The 20,691-nt window shown below is 36.0% G+C and overlaps 3 protein-coding genes across 5 annotated transcripts; 1 reads left to right on the top strand and 2 right to left on the bottom strand.

The window, feature by feature from the left end:
* Nucleotides 1–284: 284 nt before the first annotated feature.
* LOC145908395 (uncharacterized) lies at nucleotides 285–5,755 on the bottom strand. Its single transcript, XM_082995672.1, has 10 exons — nucleotides 5,426–5,755; nucleotides 4,656–4,725; nucleotides 4,363–4,440; nucleotides 4,199–4,225; nucleotides 3,759–3,895; nucleotides 3,545–3,655; nucleotides 3,076–3,173; nucleotides 2,545–2,685; nucleotides 780–946; nucleotides 285–611 (listed from the first exon to the last, which is right to left on the bottom strand). The coding sequence occupies exons 1-10, from the start codon at nucleotides 5,657–5,659 to the stop codon at nucleotides 301–303; spliced, it is 1,374 nt and encodes a 457-aa protein (XP_082851798.1). The 5' UTR covers nucleotides 5,660–5,755; the 3' UTR covers nucleotides 285–300.
* A 570-nt stretch (nucleotides 5,756–6,325) lies between these two features.
* On the top strand, nucleotides 6,326–13,579 carry LOC145908419 (abl interactor 2-like). The gene is made up of 13 exons (XM_082995698.1): nucleotides 6,326–6,501; nucleotides 6,813–6,980; nucleotides 7,435–7,544; nucleotides 7,779–7,916; nucleotides 8,149–8,249; nucleotides 8,579–8,680; nucleotides 8,956–8,979; nucleotides 9,352–9,444; nucleotides 9,715–9,874; nucleotides 11,022–11,068; nucleotides 11,779–11,874; nucleotides 12,218–12,352; nucleotides 13,074–13,579. The coding sequence occupies exons 1-13, from the start codon at nucleotides 6,385–6,387 to the stop codon at nucleotides 13,238–13,240; spliced, it is 1,458 nt and encodes a 485-aa protein (XP_082851824.1). The 5' UTR covers nucleotides 6,326–6,384; the 3' UTR covers nucleotides 13,241–13,579.
* A 1,262-nt stretch (nucleotides 13,580–14,841) lies between these two features.
* Nucleotides 14,842–20,220, bottom strand: LOC145909259 (myosin catalytic light chain, smooth muscle-like). Of its 3 annotated transcripts, none has more exons than XM_082996601.1 (7): nucleotides 20,118–20,220; nucleotides 19,696–19,723; nucleotides 18,435–18,575; nucleotides 17,449–17,622; nucleotides 17,224–17,301; nucleotides 16,545–16,599; nucleotides 14,842–15,196 (listed from the first exon to the last, which is right to left on the bottom strand). In XM_082996601.1, exons 1-6 carry the CDS (start codon nucleotides 20,118–20,120, stop codon nucleotides 16,571–16,573), a joined length of 453 nt encoding a protein of 150 aa, XP_082852727.1. In that variant the 5' UTR covers nucleotides 20,121–20,220; the 3' UTR covers nucleotides 14,842–15,196; nucleotides 16,545–16,570. The 3 variants fall into 3 exon arrangements, with proteins under 3 accessions (XP_082852727.1, XP_082852725.1, XP_082852726.1); XM_082996599.1 differs by lacking the exon at nucleotides 18,435–18,575 and adding an exon at nucleotides 17,887–18,030 and having other exon boundaries at nucleotides 20,118–20,214; XM_082996600.1 differs by lacking the exons at nucleotides 16,545–16,599; nucleotides 18,435–18,575 and adding exons at nucleotides 15,951–16,016; nucleotides 17,887–18,030 and having other exon boundaries at nucleotides 20,118–20,214.
* Nucleotides 20,221–20,691: the final 471 nt, after the last annotated feature.

Raw genomic sequence — 20,691 nt, 5'->3', positions numbered from 1 at the left:
CACTAAGTTACATCGGAACAGTACAAAAATACATGGCAGGAAGCAGATTCAAGATTAAATTGTTCAAACTCTGAGTAGAAAACTATCAAGTTTCTAAAATAACTCTGGTCCTCTTTCTGTAATGCCGTTAAATTGTGTCTTAACTTCATATTGAAACAAACGAAATTTAATTGAAATCGTTTTAAGTTTGGACACATGATGTTGGGGATAACGCGTTTTTGAATGACGATAAAACCACTTGTGGAATTCTTTCAATTCAGCAGCACCGAAAAAAAATGTTTCTTGCAAATTGCGATGACGTCACTCAGTGACCGACTCCATGCTGGCGGTCAACCCCCCTTTCTCGCTTGAATACGAAGCGATGTCCATTGTTTCAAGCGATGCCTTGTCAGGGTATTTGTCCTGTAACTTTTCTTCAGTTGGTTTGTTGTTATTGTTGTTGTTTTGGTTTACTGTAACTTTCCTGTCTGTTTGTTTGTTGTTGTCCACGTATGTTTGATCATCACTACTCTCTGCGTCGTCACAACAATCTACATCAAGGTCACGTGATTTCATTTCAAGGTCGCGAGTTTTTTGACTTTTCCTCTTTCTTCTCATGTTTGATCTCGACTCTAAATGAAAAGTTTTGAGTAAAATCTTGCGATATTTGCATTGTTTGCACTCTGGAAAAGTTGGTGCAAAAATTAACAAACACTATCTTCTACCATCGGTCATTAGATTTCGTTTTTTTAATCTTTTGAAAAGATGTTTTCCGAATATTCACAAACAATTTTATTTACCGAACTCTTCACTTGTGTTGTCAGCGTAATATTTTTCCTCCTCCACAGAACCAGCACACGGTTTCTGTTCAAGGGAAGAAACAAGCATGTCTTCAGACAGTCCGTTGGTTTTGTTCTTCGCATAGCTGATGCCGAAGCAGTCGCCAACATCCATACCTCCTTCAACACTAGAACACAAAATATTTTACTGTCACCATTCACACACTTAATTTTTTAATTATTTTAAAACTTCTCCGTCACTCATATGAGGTTCAAACTCTTGTACGAGGTTGAATATTAAACAGTGGCTAATTATGATGATTTACAGAACCATTTTAAAAGTCATTTACACCTTGGGTTTGGGCCTGCATATTTTAGGTAAAACCTTTTCTTCACTCTTTTCACTGTAATAAGAAGTCATAGTAATATGAAAAACAAACGCTTTGTCCAAACAACTGGAAAAATGGACTGGATGACAAGAAAGCAATTGACAATACATGGGTGAAAAAAAAAAAAAATTAAATTTAATAATAGTTGGAGGCTGTCATCAGTGCAGCACAGGACCAACCAGTTAACACCAAGTGTCACAAGGCAAGAATACTCAAGATCAGCAACGATCCTAAGTGCTGTCTGTGCAAGGAGCACGATGAAACGGTCAGTCATATCCTGACCGGATGCCACAAGATCGACAACACCGATTACCTGAAGAGACATAATAACGCACTTGTTCACAGGAGCATATGCGAACATTACAAACTCCCAATGGAAAAAAGGTCGTGGATGCATAGACCGGATTCTGTAACCGAGAATGAGATGGTGAAGATCCCGTGGGACATGGAAATACGAACTGATAGAAAGATATCAACACGGTGCCCCGAAATCACAGTGATCGACAATCTATCTAGAACCACAACGATAATAGGACATCGCAGTCCCGGACGAAAGAAACATCGATCTCAAGGAGCTGGAGAAGATAACCAAGTACCAGAACCTCCGACTTGAAATACAGAAGCTGTGGAATGTCAAGGCTTAGATTGTCTCAGATGTCATATGTGCGCTTGGGACAACGACATTAAGTACCTAGACAGCCTTCCCGGAACGCACAATGCATCATCCCTTATGACAGCAGAGTTGCTATGCAGTTGCCACATCCTAAGAAAAAATCGTGAGTCTCCCAGAGGACTGGTAAGTCCTTCGAGGCACAGAAACAACACCTACGACCAAGAGTGTTGTGAAAAAAAATAAATAAAAAACAAAGACTTTGTCCAAACAACTGCTTGTGTCGGGATAGTTAACAAACCAAACCCAACCAGACTCAGTGACCAGCTGCACTGATGAGACCTTACAGGTTGAAACAGTGCGTACACCCTGTCTGAAGCTCTCAATAATTATTTTGGCTTTTTTTTCACATATATCGATTGGGTTTAACCCGAGTCGGTAGCATTATTGGATTGGAAGCAGTCGATTGGCCATAGTGTGCTCCACGGTGGTTGTCTCTGTTGTTTAGTACCTAGTTGGGTACCCAACGGATCGACAATGACCATAAGATATACTACAAAGTGGAAAATTCTGGCTGGTCCAAATACAGAAAAACCGTAAGTGCGTGTGACCAACACAACCACTGGAGGGTGTGGTCAGAATGCTGGTTTGTAAACAAGAAAAAAGCATTTAGTTAAGTTTTTTTATACTTCCTGACTGGTTGAAACATAGTGCACTATGTCTGCAGCTGGGTGCTCATTGTGACTCATCAACAAAGATTAAAAAGTTAAAAATGTAAATTTTTAACCTGTCCTCATAGCTGGGATCCTGATCGTCATTCGGAGCTTCGTATTCATAATCGCTCGTTTGGAATTCCAAAATTAGTTTCTCCTCTTGCTCTTTCACGTGTTCTTCCCCATATTTCAAACACATGTTTTCTCGAGCGAGTCTAAACAATGAATGGGCAGCAAACTTTAAATTCACCCAAAAACTGAAGCAAGTTACAAAAAAAGTTATGAGGTATCGGCACAACCAGGGGATTTGACCCAGGCAAGTTGGTTGGTTTGTTTTAAACTTGTACAATGATAAAATTCATTGGAAAGCAAATAACTGATTTTAGTGCAAAAATGCACATTTGGATAAGATTTTCACAATTTCCACAAGCACCAAAACAAGTCAAAATTTTTTGTAGAATTTACAAATTTTTTTGGCTAATTTAACCCAAATTGACTTTTTCTGTACAAGACCTTAAACTGCCCATTTTTCAACAAACTTGTCATGGAATCTGGTGCCTGTTTATAAATTAACATAATTCTTCCAGACCAACGTTTGAACTCACCGTTTATTTTCACTCCTCAGTTTCTCCAGTTGTTTTTCGATGCCATGCATTTTTATGGAGTAAGCGTTGTTGACATTTTTAACCTCGGCGAGTTTGTCCTGAATCAGCATGAAAATAAAAAATAACTGTCACAGTCTCACAACATTTTATTCCATATGAAAATATGCAATTCAAAATTTTAAACATAAATTCCTTGGAATTATTCTACAAAATCCTGTCAGATTTGTTTTTGTAGTTAACTATGCATAAAGCTGAGATAAAAAAACAATATTTTTCAAATGTTCACGGAGTCTAAATATCTGACCATAACTCACCGATAGCAATAACATAAAAAACATATTTATGTTTTAATGATTTCATTTCAACAAAAAAATAAATACTTTTGTGAATGACTTTTTTGGTCAAATTCAACTGGATGTTGTGAAAAGTCAGAAACTTGCAGTAAAAAAACTAGAAAAATTTAAATAACCTGCAAATAACTGAGAGTTTTCTCGAGAGATAAATGTTCTTTGACGAGACCAGATCTGGACATCGTTGCCAAACTTTCCTCCTGCACTCTTTCATATGCTTCACTGAAATCCTGAAGAAAAATTGGTGATTTTGTAACATTCACCCAATTTAATATTTTTTTGCAATTTCACCCTAAAACATAATAAATCCAATGAGCTCGTTGTAATTCTCACTTGTGAAATGAACTCTGGCGCCATGTGTGGTGAGTCTGTGTAATTTGGCTCGGCAAATTCGTCATTGTTTTGTGGTGAGTCGACAATATTCAATTGTGCTGAGTAAGTTCCAGATGTTGAAGATTTGCTGCTACTTGCTGTTAATAGATAAATGTGATAAAGTGCAAATCCGAATGCTTCAACAATCAGGCAATCATTAAAGCGCAACAAAGATGTAAATTAGTTTATTAGTGGAAATGTCGGCAAGAAGATTTATTATTGTCAAATTTAACATTACCGCAAACATTAAAATTTTATATGTGGTGACATAGAAATCAGTCAAATGTTACAGAAGACGGTAAATTAAAAACATTAAATGAACTATTTTTTAAGATTTTTTCAAGTGAAACACACATTGACAGGATATATGAATACTGAAAACTAAATTTTTGTTTACTTACCATCATTATTTGTAGGGTTCATTTTATCTGCAATAAAGTTTCAGATGTTACCTAATTTCTAATTATTTTTAACATTAAAGTTTAGTCCTGAAATGTTTGATAATTTTTTTATTAAATTGACACTTCTCGGTTAGAGAAATAATATTTTTATTTGAGAAACAAACCAATATCATCGTCTTCTTCATAAGGATCGTGTTCTGCCATGATAAACTGGGTTGTGTTGTAAGGAGCAACCGGTCGACCTGCAACAAACAATCCCTCTCAATTAACCGGGAAAAAATATCAAAATTTATAAAAATGCAAAAATTCGCATAATTTTGTTCGTAAATTTTAAATAAACTAGGAAATAAAACAAATATATTTGTTTCATCAAATACTTAGTGATACTCTTAAGCTGTATATTTTTCTTGGTTTTAAATAATGCACATTAATAAAATAAACGTGGTCAATATTTCACCCCTGTTCATCATCTCCCCCCTGATTCTGTCAGCTCTGATCTCCTCCCGTTCCTGGACTGCCTTCTTTTCCTGGAAAAAAGTACAATAATTGATGCAAATTTAACACCTCAATAAACATAGTCAGTGGGCTAAACACCATACACTTTACCCCATATTTGTTTCCTATTCTGGTGAATAATAGAGATATTCAACATAGAAAAGATTCGGATTTGAATATTTGCTGACGATATAAATTTACTCACAGAACCACACACAACAAAATCATATTCTAATGTTATTACTTGTGAGCTAAATTAGACAGTGTTTGTTTTGTACAATCTATTTTTCATCATGTATAAATGGCCCAGTCTGCAGAGTATGGCAGCTGCACATGCAAAATTTTCTTCAACTTTTTTTGTTTGCACGCCAAATTTTTCTGACTGCACGCGAAAACTTTTCGGCACAAGGAAATCTAAACATAAAACAATTAAAAGAAAGATGTTTTATCGTTTTTGTTGCACGCGGGTTTAGGGGTCGCGCACCCGAAAAGATTTAGTCTTGCACGCCCGAGATCTTGTTGGGAACTGCCATATTCTGCAGACTGGTAAATGGCAATGAGCCTTTACGGAAACCTTGAATGTAAGATTTACGGCAAACATTCGGATTTGGTTCAATATTAAAAATACTCGCTATTCTGCTGAAACATCCCCAGTAAATAAAGCATTTTGAACTGTTATTTTGCTTAGTGCAGATACAAATTGTCTAAAACGACTTAAACAAAAGTCTGTACCTCCCAAGTCATTTTGGAATAAGGTTTCCACTTTCGTTTTTTCTTTGATGGTTTGCGTCTGTGGTGATTGTGTTGTTGGACTTTGCTTTTCTTTGCGGCCGGGACATCGGCATCTTGAGTTGACTCACAGCCGTCTTGCGTGCATCCATTTGCCGCTGAGTTTATATCTGTCCCCGATGTCTCACAGTCACCATCAACGCCGCCAGGATCCAGTCTCAACACTTCGGCGGCCATTGCAATCTGAATCCCTGCCCTTCTATCCGTAAAAACTTGCAAAGCAGCTAACTGATCGTGGTATTTATCACCAGTACTCGTGCAGCAAACCTCACAGCTCGGTGAAACGAAAACATTAAACTTCTTTTTTCTCGCTGCGCGCTGATTGTTTGTATCGTTACGCAACAGTGCGTGAACAGCCATGCAAGGAAATATGAAACGTGGAATTCCTATTTCCTTGCTATTTATTCATATGCAAAACATATGGTATTTAAGTTATGTTTTCATGCCATCACAAGGATTGAGCAGTGGACAAAAACAGAATTATTGACATTTTCAATCCTATTCCAAACGTAATTTCTATTCTTATTATTGAAAGTATTCATGGAAAAGCACAAAAATAAATCTATTTGGAGTTCATGTCTAAGGTTTTTGTTTTTGCTGCATTGAAAAAACTTAGGTTATTGAAAAAATTAACGAAAATAAAATCAATGACCGGAATGTTTCAAAACCGCAGCTTTCCACCGAAGCTCAATGACCTAGTCTTATCAGTTTTTAATGTTTCAATCGAATAGGTTGAATTTAGCAAATCTTTCTTAGAATATCGTGCTAAGTTTTCTTTTTGTCAAAATTTCTGTGTATATTATTTCTATTGGCGAATCCCGTGTGCTCATTGGACGCAACCAAGTTTCCTTCTTGGTAAATTTTAGTTTCCTGCTGAAATTATTGGTAAAATTTCCTAAAAGATGGCGGAACTGCAGATGCTTTTGGAGCAGGAAATTCCCCAAGGTCGCAGCGCCCTCTTGGACAGCCACAACAACCTGAAGAAAGTTGCTTCATATTGCGCACAACATTATTTGGAAGTATGCTCTTCGAATTTTTGTGTTAACTGTGAAATAAAAGGTTACATTTGATATTAATAAAAATGAATTTATTTTTGTACCAATACATAAAATTTGTCAAGTCACCACTGACTTAAGAAAGACATTGATGAAAAATGTTTCATAAAATTTATTTGTGTGCATCTTTGACACAGTAGTTTGGTGCAGTCAATTTTTATTGGTGAAATAATGTTTTTGCATATGTAAAAAAAATACATCAAAGGTATTTATTAAGTTCCGGTTTGACTTGTGGTAAATGTGAGATACTTGGATATTGTTTTTATATTTGCCAGGAACCAAACAAGAAAAATGCACTGGAGGAGACAAAGAACTTCACTACTCAATCTCTGGCATCTGTGGCTTACCAGATAAACACTCTTGCAAGCAACATGCTGCACATGCTCGACATACAAGCTGCCCAACTCGCTAATATGGATTCTGCCATTAACAATATTTCACAGGTTTAAATTCTGTTAAACTTCTTGAATATTTTTACCTGATGTCTGTAAATTTGGGCCCCACTGTCGGTTTCTTGGCCAAGCAAAAGTTTCCGTGCACTCCCCCTCATCAAATGACATAATTTTTTTGCCGTCAATGTAAAAAAAACGTAAAAACCTATTACCAAGATTATCTGCGTCACAATATCACCAATAACAAAAATATATTTTTTTGTTTTGATCTCTGTACGCTTAAATAATAAAAGTCACTGACAATCCGTAATTGATAGAAATCAAGCATGTTTACATGGAAAAATTACATAAGTCCTCATTTTTAAGAAAGTTTCTTGGAAATAAATACATTGTATGTGCCAAGATAATGACATCCAAGATGCACATTCAGGCCATCCAATCCATGTGATAACTTCCTGCTGAAGCATATTTAATTTGTTGTTTCTATGTTTTTTGCACCATTAAGACTGTCGACATCCACAAGGAGAAAGTGGCACGTCGGGAGATCGGACTTCTCACGACCAACAAAATAATCACAAGATCTCATCAAATTATTGCTCCCTCAAACCCAGAAAGGTGACCATGTTTTATTCCTTAGAAACAAGTTTTTATTATTTTCGTTATATTAACTTCCACATTAATTATGCCACTGATCCCTATTATTCCAACCATGTCTCCAATACATGAGCACAAAACTACAGGAGTTGTAGATTACAACATGAAACACTTTAAAGTCTAAATAAAGTTACTAGTTTAAGATATGAAAATGAATTATTGAATCCACTAATTAAAATTAGTTTTGTCGTAAAGATCTGTGAAGTATGTTCGCAAACCGGTTGACTTTGGCGAGTTGGACGACATCGGACACGGGATAAAACTCTCATCTCAACCGAACTCTGGAACCGTTCGACGACCTTCAGCCGCAAGTAGCAAAAAAACACTCGATTCGTAAGTTTGTATCTCAAGAAACAAATGTGTTTCTTTAGTGTAAGTAATTTAGTGTAAGTATTAAAATTAGTTCTTGATTATTATAATTAGAAAATGACCCCATGTTTTGAATATTCTGCAAAATTTTGCTGTATTTATTTGATTGTTAAAACTTGTGGTAAAAATTTGTGTTGGTGAAAACACCAAATTAACCTTAACAATGACCAAAAACTGTATGTCAAAAATTTTGTAGTGGTTCAAATCGTGACAGTATTAAGAGCAACATGAGTGGTGGAGGTTATGGGACGCTTCGTGCTGTGAAAGCTCCAACAGTTCCACAGGAATATAATCAAAGTAAGGGGTCTTCTCTGTGGCTTAAACACTGTGTTTTAATTTGTTTTTGCATGCCTCGAGCCTCGAGCAATAAATAAATAGTGCCAATGAATTTTGCTCTCACAAATTAATATTGTCTATGTCAATGCAACGTGACATGTTAATATCATTCAAAAAATAACTCTTTTCAGTTGCACAAGATTTAACATCAATTATACTAATACTTGTGGTGCAAGATTAGTAAAAAGTATTTTTACTAAAAATGGTTTGAAAAATTCGTAAATTGTTTGGAATGTTTATTTACAATCAACTGACTAACTAAACTAACATCGGGCCACAAACCATATCAGGCCGACGATTGCCGTCGATGTTTACTCGACCGCGAACAAACTCGAACAGCAGTTCCGGTTCAGGAAGCAGAAGTTCTAGTGTCGGTTACATTCCAGCCGCTGGTAAGAGCTGAGTGCCCAAATGTAGATTTTAACAGAAATATTTTAGATCAAAAATTTCAAACATTCTGCATAGATCAGTTCCATGGTTTTAATCCAGCCATGGTTCAGCCCTGCTAACTTCGGGAATAGAGTTTCAGTCTTCCACATTTAGATTATTCATCATTATCCATGTTTATCCCTTAATTTCAATGGTTTGAATACAAACAAATTTGATTTTTGAGAATGATCACCTGAAATTTTGTAATTTAAAATTTTGTTGCATGACTAATTGCCAGATTTAACCAATCTCTATATGATGGGTAAGTTGCATGCCGGCATGGTGATTTGCATGTACAGTTAATTTGACTTGATTGTCAATGTGTGCACTTATTTATATTTGTTCATCATGTTTCGTACCTTCTACACAAATTGGTTGTGTGTCTTGTATTTTTGTCATGAGAAATTTTAAATTATTTTAACTTTTAGGAGTTTGTGATTATTTCATCATAATGGAATTGTTTTTGATTGTTGCGTCATGTGTTGTGTGTGTTTGGTGGTTGTGACAATCAACATTTTCTGTACACACCTGGGCTTTTATTAACTTGAGGCTGTAATTCTGTGCAAAACTCCAGATTCATTTCATTTCAATGCAATGTGAAAACCATCTTCCATGTTTAAAATATTCCTTTTAGGTTCTGCTGGCCCACCAGCGCCACCAAGTGTGCCCAGTATACCACCTAGTGTTACAAGTCCCCCATCCAGCGTCCCTCCACCACCACCATCAGGTAATATGTATCAGTCTTAACCTTGAACACCTCCAACCTAACTGAATCTTGACGACTGCGATAATATCTGATTTTTTTGTTTTGTGACATAACAATGTTGCAGTTACGCGATTCACGTTTTCAACACTTTTCTGAAAAGTGCAAAATGTTGTTGTTTTAAATCTTATTGATCAATCCAACTATTTGAATTGCTTCAGATCCCAGTGGTTGAGTTTCATTAATTTTATGCTAATTTAACATAAATATTTAAACTCTATCCTATTTCCACAGCTCCGGGGTTTCCCCCTCAACCCCCCTCAGTTATGCCCCCACCCCCTATGATGTCACCCCAGGGAGTTCCCCCTCCCCCCCCAACCCTCCCAGTTTCAACTTCGACTTCTCCCGACTCAAGTGGGGGGTACAGCACCCCCAATGTCGCCCCAGATGGAAGGTGGGTTTTTAATCTTGTTGGGGTCAATCAAGGTCATCTCAATGTTAACTTGGGTTAAAAATCAGCAAAAACTTTGATTGAAATTTTGACACGGCCGAAAGGTTTTCTGTAAAACTAGCTGACTAAGAATCAAGCAAAAACAAGACCTCCCTTTTTACCAATTATTAAATAAAACTTATACAGAGGAGATCTGTTAATTTAGATGCCACATTTCCAATAAATAATCAGGATTAGGTTCCAGATTATTACCCAAAAACCACTGTAATACCTGGCACTGTAGTTAGTAGGATATCCGCAAAAATCTAAACTTAACAAAAAGTTTATTTTTCCACATGAATACCTCAATTGAAGTTAGAATGTTGCAAAGAGCATGTTGTTGAATGTGGTTTGATTTATGAATGCAAAGTTTAAGCAGTAAAAAACACCCAAATTCAAATTACCAAAACTAAACCTCTTTTATCCAGAATTGGTTAAAAAATATCCAAGACATTGGTGGATTTTCCTTGAGGAAAATGATTGCAAAGCGTTTCCAATTTTATCCAAATTAGACAAATTTCTGGCTAAACATAATTTGAAATAAATTATTTCAAGCCATGAAAGCTACAAGATTAACTGTAGTAAAAGATTTTAAACATGTTTTTTATTAGGGATGAACCGAAAGCTACAAGATTAACTGTAGTAAAAGATTTTAAACATGTTTTTTATTAGGGATGAACCGAAAGTTCGGTTTGCCGAATTTATTCGACCGAAACTAAGGTTTTTGTAATTAAAGAAATTTTTTACTGCATGCAACACTAATATGCAAAGTTTAGTGTAGATTAGAATCATTGTTCAAACTGCACGAATGTTTGTTCGTTTTATTTTTTTTGTCACCGAAATGATTAAATCAACTTTAGGCAGTTAGTACAGCAGTCGAGGTTATTCTTTAAGTGCCAATAAAAGGCTGTATGATAGGATTAGTTCCATTTCAGCACATGTTTTGTTTAAATTTATTGCGTTTAATGAGATGGATACCAAAATTAGTTTCGGTTTATTCGGCCGAATTTATTCAGGCAACTTTTGCCGAATATTCGGTTTCGGCCGAATAAGAAAATTGCTGTTTTGGTGCATCATTAGTATTTACTCGATATTTTTAAATAATTTTCAGAGCTCATCGTGTGGGAGGGACTGCTGAAAATTATGCAACAACATCAGGTAAGATTGCCTGCAACTATTATGTTGTCTGAAAGGAATGCTTTTATCTAAAACTCATTGAATTGTGTTGAAATAAACACACACTATTGTTTGTCATAATACTTTGTTATGTTGCACGTTTGTGGTCACAATGGTTATTGTTACTACTTGATTTAAAACAAGATCAATGTATTCATGTAACAAGGTTCAGAGAAAAAGCCTAAATTTAGGGTCTAGAAAACAACTAAATGTTCATAAATTGATGTTCTTCCTAAACATGAAAAGTTGGCGATATTATGTCTGTTTTTTGATCCAATGATTTGCAATTCACCAATTCATGAAATTTAATTCACTGACCAATTTGCAGCCATCATACTCCCTAATAACGCCATCATAACATTTTATTCAGAATATTTGCTTCCCTCAGATTAACAATGCAATTCATTGTTGACATGTTCTACTTTAAGGCCAGAAAGTAAAAGATTTTTTTTCTGGATATGAATTCTTACTCCAACTTAACAAAAGCACTTGATTCGTTCATGTTTTAATAAAACTTTCAAATATTTCTATTAATCTGTGAAAGTTTTTTTGTCAAACTTTAAAATTCAAGAATGCTGTGGAACTTTAACTATCTCTGTTGCCATGACATTATATCAAAACTGAACTTTTAATAATTAAATCGGACAAACAAACCAGTGTTACATCACAATTAAACTAAGTGGTTGCCATAGTAATGGACCTCCCCCCACCCCCAGACGATTACATGGCCCCCTACCAAGGGAAAGTCCCAAATTTACCCACTACGGGATTCCCCTCAAGAATTACAGGTGACCGATCTTGTTGTGTTTTATTTTGCTTGTTACTATTGTTTCTATGGCATGTATTTGATTTCTGTGGCATAAAGCTTGTAAGAATGTCGTGTTTGTTGAATGGATCCCAGCTGTACATTGTTTAAAGGAAACACATGTTCATGACAAAATCGTTTACATTTTTTCGAATAAAAATATAGCTTGATCCAAATGCAAGAACCTGCGGAACTCTACGAAATATATTCGCTGCTTTGTTACAATCCAAGTAACTATGGCTTGTGCTTGTTGGAAATAAAATTTTAAAAACATTTTTCTGATCAGAAATTCTGATGTTTAATTTTTATCCTGCATTTGCCAATAGATCCGGGTATTCCCCCTCCACCCCCACAAATGGGTGGTGATATGGGACTTCCCCCACCACCCCCAGTTAGCATGGATTTTTCCCCTCCAGTGTCCAGCGACCCTGATTGGGCCCCACGAGATTACCTGGAAAAAAGTAAGTTCTTTGTGATGTCATAAACTTGTATTGAATGCCACAAACCATGTTACATGACAAAGGCACTTGTTATATGGATAACGTGTTTCAAATTGCTTGGTTCATGATGGGCTCTTTGAAATTACAGGGTAGGTAGAGTTGATTTCTATAACAAAATTAAACCTAGGATAAAATATTCTTCACCTTCCTCTGACCTAAAACTTCAGTGTTTAAAATAGGCAACTTCATTCAATTAAACAAATCCATGGAGTCAACTGATCCCCATAAGTTTTAAGGAACTTTAAGTTCAATAAAACTTTTGTACAAATATTCATTGTGGCTGGCGCATAAAATTTACCCACCCATAAATCCAAGTAGGGAAAGTAAATTTATTGTGAGGAATTCGAAGTTTCTTCCAATAAATGTTGTTAAGTATGACGCGGGTGTATCTTTATTGCCCAACTTATCATATGTAATTGTTTAAACACTTCAATCCCAGTTCATTTAACTAACTCTGCAAAGTTTGCAGTAAATTACAATACAAAATGACCTCACTTGAAAATACGTTGATTCTGTATTTTACACCCTGCAGAAACTGTTGATGCCTTTTTTAGGGCGAAATATATTTTTCTGATAACATCTTTAGAGCTGCATGTCTGATTGATTTTCACAATTTTACTCAACTATAAAATGACCTTGTGTATGTAATGTCAGTTTGGAATAATATTGTTTCTGTGTCCAGTGGTGGTTATTTATGATTATTCTGCTGATAACCCTGATGAACTTAACCTTCGGGAGGATCAACTTGTTTACGTCGTAAAGAAGAATGACGATGGTTGGTTTGAGGGGGTGCTGGATGGAGTCACAGGGCTCTTCCCAGGAAATTATGCCGAGTCAGTTTCCACTTAAAACTTGTGTTGATGTGCAAGAGGTACCAGACATACTGCCTTATCATGGAACATTTGTATCTTAAATCCATCATTGTCACTTCCGTGGAGTAAAAGAATAGAATGTTTTTGTTAAATTTCGAAAAAAAAACACAAACTCATTAAGCTTTGTTAATGCTCGTCCAGCGTCAGCAGTATTTGATTTGTGACGTTTACCACAAGTTGCTCATTTGTGTTGTTCCTGTGTAGATATTCATGTAAATCATTTGCTTTATTACGTAACAATTACCCTATGTGAAGTCATACATGGTGATTTGTCAATTGAATTTATTGGTTGTGTGTGTTGTAAATACATTTAATATAATTCAACAATATGACTTGATGTTTATGGATTGAAGAAAGCAATGAAGTGTAAGTTTGTAGATTTCCGTTTAAAAATATCAGTGCAGTTGGTGGTTGTGGCGCTTGAACGTGTGTTTTCAACATTTTCTGCACTTTGCAACAATTCGGCGAAAGTAGGATCGACTCCAATCGGTTAAATATTTAGAGATTAATCGAGCACTAGGGGACGCCATAGAGACGTTGTCTACAACACAAACAAGAGGTTTAAATACATTTTTAGAAAAGCGTTTCTGTGAAAGATTGCAAGACATGTCAGTCACTTTGACAAAACCGTTGATAGCGTCCCGTAGGTAATTCTTCTCAAGAATTTCGGGTATTTCTCACATTTTGGGACTTTTTGCCGTTTTCTCCGGGGACGTGGATTATTCCGACAAATTCCGAACAAAGTCTAGAAAAATCCTGTGCCTGGTTTTCAAAACAGTAGTTCTCAACCTTTATTAGTGAAAGAGCAGAATGCAAAGCACAAAAACAACACAAGTATCAACAAACATTGAGTAGAACCGGCAAAAATATATGAAGTAAATTAAACGTAAAACTTCATGTTGCAATTTGCTAACCACAAAGTTGATGGTTAAGAAATACCGTGGTTAAAACTTGCTGATGTATGAGTTGTTCAGGCACTGCATGCAAACTTTCTGCTGTTTCGATCTATCCGGAGCTAGAGGTCTTTTTAGTTGCTTGGTGAAAAAAGAACTATAGCCAATATAAGTAGTTGTCGTAAACGTCTTTGTTTACTGCACAAAATTTCTTCTGTCACTGTTGAAAGCAAAGATAACTTGCTTCTGGTATTTGTACCATGTATGGTTGTGACTTGATTTACAAACCTCGAATTTTGTGTTGTCAGTTTGTTCGGTGTGAACGAGATTGCCGTCAAGAGGTCCCTGTGTTTTGTATTGGCTGAGGTTTATCGCATTGCGTCTAACCGGTGTCTGTACGCACTGTGACGTTGCATCTACAGCTGTCAGATGCAGCAACGCACAACTGGACTGTAAATATAGACCAGACCATTGGGAATTGTGACGTCACAAGTGCCGGGTGTCTGCTTTGGAACGCAACGATTGTCACTAATTGATGTGAACCAGGTACATTAGAGAGTTAACCGAGACGAGCCTTACAAAAAGTTGTTAGAATCCTGGCCTGATGGTAATTTCAAAACTTCTCATCCAACTCTAACTTTTCCTTCACATTTGTCAGGCTTTTTAATGACACGTGACAAAGTCAGCCAATCATCGTCATTTTATTGGTAGCAAGTTTCGCAAGTGCTATCAGCATTGCAAAATTCAACAATCACAGAAGTACATCCATTAGAATTAGTGCCTCATTCCATCAACAAAACTACTTTTCAAAAGCATGATTATGAAGCAATAATAGGTTGGACTGATGTAGTTGTACATTCTTTCTGTCATTTGTAAAAAAAAGGACAAACAAATTTGATTTATACCCGGATATATTGTAATAAAAATGAGTACAGCATTATTTACAAATATGCACAAATGCGTGCACTTTGAAACGGGGTAAATGTTGTTGGGTTTTGTTTTGCAGTTCATCTAGCCACTAAGGATAAGTCGGATAAAACCTGGAACAATAAAATAAATAGTTTTAACTCCATATAATCATGGCAAAAAAACAAGGATTGTGAAATTTTCATTCAAAAGGGAATTACTTTCAAAAATAAACATAAATTCAAATTACATTTATATATATGCATCAAATTAAACATGGTTACATCAGAATTAATAAATCTACAAATAAAACATCCATCACACCCAAACCATGCAATTAGTGAAGTTTACAGAAGGTGCAGCAACCGCAACCCCAAAATTTTTTATGAAGCTTTATAAGAACGTATAGTCGCTACATGACATGCTCCACCGCACAGGAGAGTAACAACATTAAAGAAATTTTTCACACAATGTTGCCGAAAGTGAAACAAAGTCATGCAAAGTAGAGGAAGAACAACAGAACACCAAAAGTTAGAGCAATTCACCATGTGAATAAATAGCTTTCTACTTAAATTCAAGTGTCCAAAGACTTTGTAATTAGCCAGGTCCAGGTTTTGAACATTTCTTACAAATTTTCTAATTTGAAGCAAATGTTTCAATGCTCCCATGTGATAAAGTCTTGGTTGGAACAAATCAGGATGAAATTAAAACGAACGATTTGTGTTTAGTGAAGAAAACCACAGGAAAATAATTATTCAAGAAAGCAGTCAGAACCAAATTGGTTAAATTGTTACTCAAACAGAATCGTGTTGTTTCATAATTAACATTTACAAAAACATGTCATCCTGGTTGATTCTAAAGCTACCATGCGTTACCATAGAAACGTACGGTGGTTAATTGGTTGTTGTGGATATTTACTGCGCTCTCATCCGCTACAGACCAATTTCACCAATCCTGGTTTTCAAGGTTAAAAGAAAATTAGTTGCTATGACTACTGACTTCACTATGGAAACTATTAGCTAAATGGAATGCTAAGTAACAATATTAACTTATGATGAGGCAGCACAGTACACGTGCCTATACCTGGTTGTCAAACATTAATCTCAAGACTGAACTTAGTGGCTGGTTTAGATTGTATTTTTTTTCCAAATAGTAAATTAGTAAGAAACTAAGAATATACAAGCAAACATGGCAATATTGATCGGTGAGCTGCAGACTGTGCACACGGTTTCAACCAATCAGGTGTCGTCCGTGCAGCTGCTGACGGATCTGATTTTGGTGATTTACTACATGATCTGCAGCCCACCGAGCAGAATATTACCCAATAAAACAACAAAATATTGTGGAATAAACCCGTTAAAAACCAGTAAATTATATAAAGTTTTTGTAAACTATGAAACTGATTCACACAGAATGCTGGAACATGACGTGTTTGTGTGATTTTATCATGCTCGTGTGATGTTTGTGGGGGAAAATGTTTACCAGGGATTGAAGAATTTTAATGAGAATTATCCCTCAAGGAGATATTTGCTGAATCCTACCGAGAAAGAAATATTAACTAAACTGAATTCTGCACAAGAATAATTTTAAAAAGTTTTATATTTATGATATGACCTTTAAAAATGTAGATGTAATTAAAGTTTATGTTTGACATAAATGTGGACTTAAATTGAAGAGTAGTTTTTAAAATAACTGTTGGTGGTTTTTTAATTCAAAATCTGGTAAAAATAGAATTATTTTGTAGACGAAAGGTAGGAGCTCTCAAACGAAACATTTTAAAAAGTTAACGGAACATTCGTGCACGGAAGTGTTTTCTCTCCAACTACAACCAACATAAATATTCAACCACCACAACACACATTTAAAACAACTGTGATTTTACCAGGTTTAACTTTCCACAACCGTCTTTACAAAAGCTACAACAAGTATTAAGTTGCTTGGTTAAAATTTTATGGGAAGATCTGCTGAGGCAGAGTTAAGCATGTTGACATTGAGTCTCATCCAACAATTTAGTGGGATAATTCACAAAGTCGCTAATTTTTGTATTTAAATTTCCAGAATCATTTTCTTCACTTGAAATAAAACTATGACCTTAAGATATATGAAGTCATCTAATAAAACTTTTCTAGAATCTAGTAAATAATCCTGATTGTGTTTTTACCTTCATAATGGACACATCCATTAGTGTCCTCCTGTCCCACCATCAGCTGCTCAACCTCTTCTTCCGTCAACTTCTCACCTGAGACGTCGCAGACAATTTACAAAGAGATTTAAACATATGTTAGGTACAGGTTAGGGGAATTCCCAACTTTGTATGGAAATTGTTTGAAATAAGTCAACAGAATCAGAACAACATTTTGCTGATGTGGAAACACTGGAGTCTTACCGAGTGAGACGAGGACATGACGGAGTTCAGCTCCCATGACTGTTCCATTGTTCTCCTTGTCGAAGACACGGAGCCCCTCGATGAAGTCCTCAATATTGCAGGCGACTGCTTGGCGTTTTATTTGGGCCAACATTGGTAGGAATTCCTCGAAAGTGACAGTTTTTGTGTTCAGTTCTGCAAATATTTTAAATTGTTCAATATTTTTTTCACCAGTTTTACTGGAATATTTTCTTGAAAATTCTTATATTTTATCTCGCTGTAAACGTTTGAAGTCTGTTAATTTACGCTTAACGAACAATTCTTTAGGATGCATAATTTTTATGCTTTGTAATCTTGAGATCAACACACACAGGTGAAGGCACAAGTGATTCATGCAAATATTGGGAATATTTATAAAGTTTTATGGAGGATTATTCCTGGATCGATTACAAAGTTCACCTTCAGGATTTGGGTTATTTAAAACCTTCTGCACTTCAGCATTGGTCGGGTTTTGCCCGAAGGCTCTGAAACATTCACCAACTTCGTGAAGCGCGATTCGATCGTCTCCAGTTTTGTCAAAAAGTGAAAAACATTCACGAAATTCTGCTCAGTGGATGCGACACGGTTCAGTGGATATGGCACGGTTCAGTGGATGCGACACGGTTCAGTGGATATGGCACGGTTCAGTGGATGTGACACGGTTCAGTGGATATGGCACGATTGAGTGGTTGTGAGTGTTGCAAAGATGAAAGTGAAAGCATGAAATAAAAAAATACATAAATTTAGGATTCATTTTGCACCACATCCTGCTACGTCTTACATTCATGAAATATTTTTAATTTAAAAAAAAAGCAGGCAGGTTTGATCAACCATTTTCATAATAAACTGGACCTCCCGAACTTGCACAAAAACTAATGCAAGTGACGGAACCTTAGTATATGCTGATTGAAGCAACAGTGAATGCGTCCGTGCATGACAACATGGGTGTCGTGGTGGTTTTTATGTACCCTCTTTTTGGGGGTTTCCCAAAACCTTTGTTATGTCAGCATTAGTAGGGTCTTCCCCCAAGGCGCGAATCAAATTGCCAACTTGGTTGAAGAAAATTTTTCCCTGTCCCCTATCGAAGAGCTCGAAAGCCTCCCTGCATTCTGAAGCAGTGAGAAGGAAAAATTACAGCCAAAGTTAAGAAGAAATATTTTGTGGACGTTCGAATCTAACAACAATCCCAAAAATATTTTCCTGCGAAACTCCAATGGATGCCTCTGTGGCGTCATAAACACCAATCCGCGCATCACAGAAGGGAAGTGACGTTACAGTACATCCGGTTATTCGCTAAGAGAAAGATTTAAATTATGGAGTCGATTGTCCCTTTTTCTTACACCAAACATTTATGTTAACCTATCGGACGTTTTCCGCAAAAATGACAAGTATTAAAGTTGCTTCATTCAAACTGGGGGATATTATCGCACTTTTTAATGTGTTTATACAAGTTTTTATTTTTCGCTCACAATTTAACCGAGGCATTCAGCTGGCCACATAACGTTGTTTCAAAACCTGGCATTGAGTCGCGTAACGAAGCAGTGATATTATTTGATACCAGACAACTTCATCATGTCTATGTATACAAGAAATGACTGGAAACGATGTTAACCGTTCACAAACTCGCCAGAACAAGCGATCAGGGACAACTGTGTAAAGTTGATGCGCTGCTTCCAACCTTGTCTGTTTTACGAATAAATTCAAGTTAGAAGGTAAGTTGCACAAACAAAAAGAGCTAAGTTGACGCCGGGTCAGGCTGGTAATAAAGGTAATTAGGTTGTCCATTAAGTTCATTGTAAAATCGCCCAGCGAGTACAGAACGCGCCGTTAACTCAACTCTCTAGACCACGACACGCCTTGCCAAATAAGGACATCATCGTTCGGCGCGCCCGGCGCAGCGCAACGTCTATGACGTCATAACTATAAGGAAGCGCGTCCTTTTTTGTTCGCCTTTGATAAACAAGCAGAGTTAACAGCTGCGCACTAGCAAATGGTTGTTAATTAGGTAGAGATCTGTGTCAAGTCAAATGCATTCCTTCCCCAGTGGAATATTTCCCTCCAACTACCATTACACCATCCTACATGACGTTTACAACCATATTTTGCCACAAGAAGTGGTTGCATTATCATGTTCATCTGCAAAACTTTACTATAATTTGTTGGTGCCCTTTTAAAAATAATCAAAATCTTTAAAAGTAAAAAGTAACTCTGCATATGTTCAATTTTCACCTGAAAGTTGTTCGTCGCTGAAGTCAGTCTGAAAAACAAAAAAAACATATGAGGTAAAATAACAGTTTGTCTGAAAACCTTTATCAAAATTCTCAAATTATTACCACATTGTTTTGTACATGGTCATGTTTAATCATTAGTTTTGGTACAAAAACATGTAACATTTATGTTGATACTGGTTTGTACCAAAATGTGTAACCCAAACACTCACTTACATTGTTGTGTGTATTTCCAGTGGGCCAAATGAATTATTAATATTTCTAATGTATTTGTAAGCTCATATTATGCTCCATCGTTGACTTGAAATTTTGCAAAGTTTGCTTTTGCAAAAATTCAGTGTATGTTTTCAGAATAAAAACACAACATAATTTTTGTGGTAGTTTGAAATGAGATCATACGTTTTAAAATCAGACATAACTTACCATTTTGAATTTTCCGGTTGATTTTCCACAGTCCTGTAAATCAAGGCACTAATTCTACTTCTGAAGAAAACAAACACAATACTTCATTAAAACTTATTGTAATAAGTTGTCCTTACAACAGCCTAAGACAAGTTTGCCTGGTTCACAAACCCAACAGTTTCTCCTTGGTTTTATGACACAAAAAACGAACAAAACCTTTACAACAGTGGCAATAAACCTTTAACAACAACTTGGTAATGCATAAGAGCAGGCACTCTGCTGCAACTAACGACTACAATACGATAATGTGATCATCTGAGTGTTTAGAAAGCCATCTATCCACATCTCCCTACTTCGTCCATTTTACTTCAGAACTTTTTTCTTTTGTCTTTGTTACGTCACTCCCCAGAAATAATTTTGCGAGATTGCTCGTTATCGCCCTCGTGTGTTAGTATTTCGTCTGGAATAAAAATCAAGATTATAATGTTTGGATTTATTTGTGAGGGGGTTTGTGTTGTGGGATCTAACGAAAGAGATATTTTTTTGTAAAATTATTGCTATTTAGTTTCTGTCTAATTGCACAACTGTAATGTGG

This window comes from Ascidia mentula, chromosome 7 (genome assembly GCF_947561715.1).
Source record: "Ascidia mentula chromosome 7, kaAscMent1.1, whole genome shotgun sequence".
NCBI classification, from domain to species: domain Eukaryota; kingdom Metazoa; phylum Chordata; class Ascidiacea; order Phlebobranchia; family Ascidiidae; genus Ascidia; species Ascidia mentula.
Note: the sequence above shows the minus strand (reverse complement) of the source record. Positions and strands in the feature narration are given on the sequence as shown.

Excerpts from the sequence above, each read along its gene's own strand:
- LOC145908395 (XM_082995672.1), bottom strand. The coding sequence starts at position 5,659 with ATGGCCGCCGAAGTGTTGAGACTGGATCCTGGCGGCGTTGATGGTGAC. Across the intron at positions 4,226-4,362 it reads TGAAGAAGACGATGATATTG|ATAAAATGAACCCTACAAAT; the intron begins GTTTGTTTCTCA and ends ACTTTATTGCAG. Across the intron at positions 3,896-4,198 it reads GAACCCTACAAATAATGATG|CAAGTAGCAGCAAATCTTCA; the intron begins GTAAGTAAACAA and ends ATCTATTAACAG.
- LOC145908419 (XM_082995698.1), top strand. The coding sequence starts at position 6,385 with ATGGCGGAACTGCAGATGCTTTTGGAGCAGGAAATTCCCCAAGGTCGC. Across the intron at positions 9,445-9,714 it reads CCCTCCACCACCACCATCAG|CTCCGGGGTTTCCCCCTCAA; the intron begins GTAATATGTATC and ends CTATTTCCACAG. Across the intron at positions 9,875-11,021 it reads AATGTCGCCCCAGATGGAAG|AGCTCATCGTGTGGGAGGGA; the intron begins GTGGGTTTTTAA and ends AATAATTTTCAG.
- LOC145909259 (XM_082996599.1), bottom strand. Across the intron at positions 17,302-17,448 it reads TCATGTCCTCGTCTCACTCG|GTGAGAAGTTGACGGAAGAA; the intron begins GTAAGACTCCAG and ends GCGACGTCTCAG. Across the intron at positions 16,600-17,223 it reads TGGATGTGTCCATTATGAAG|GATTCAGCAAATATCTCCTT; the intron begins GTAAAAACACAA and ends CTTTCTCGGTAG.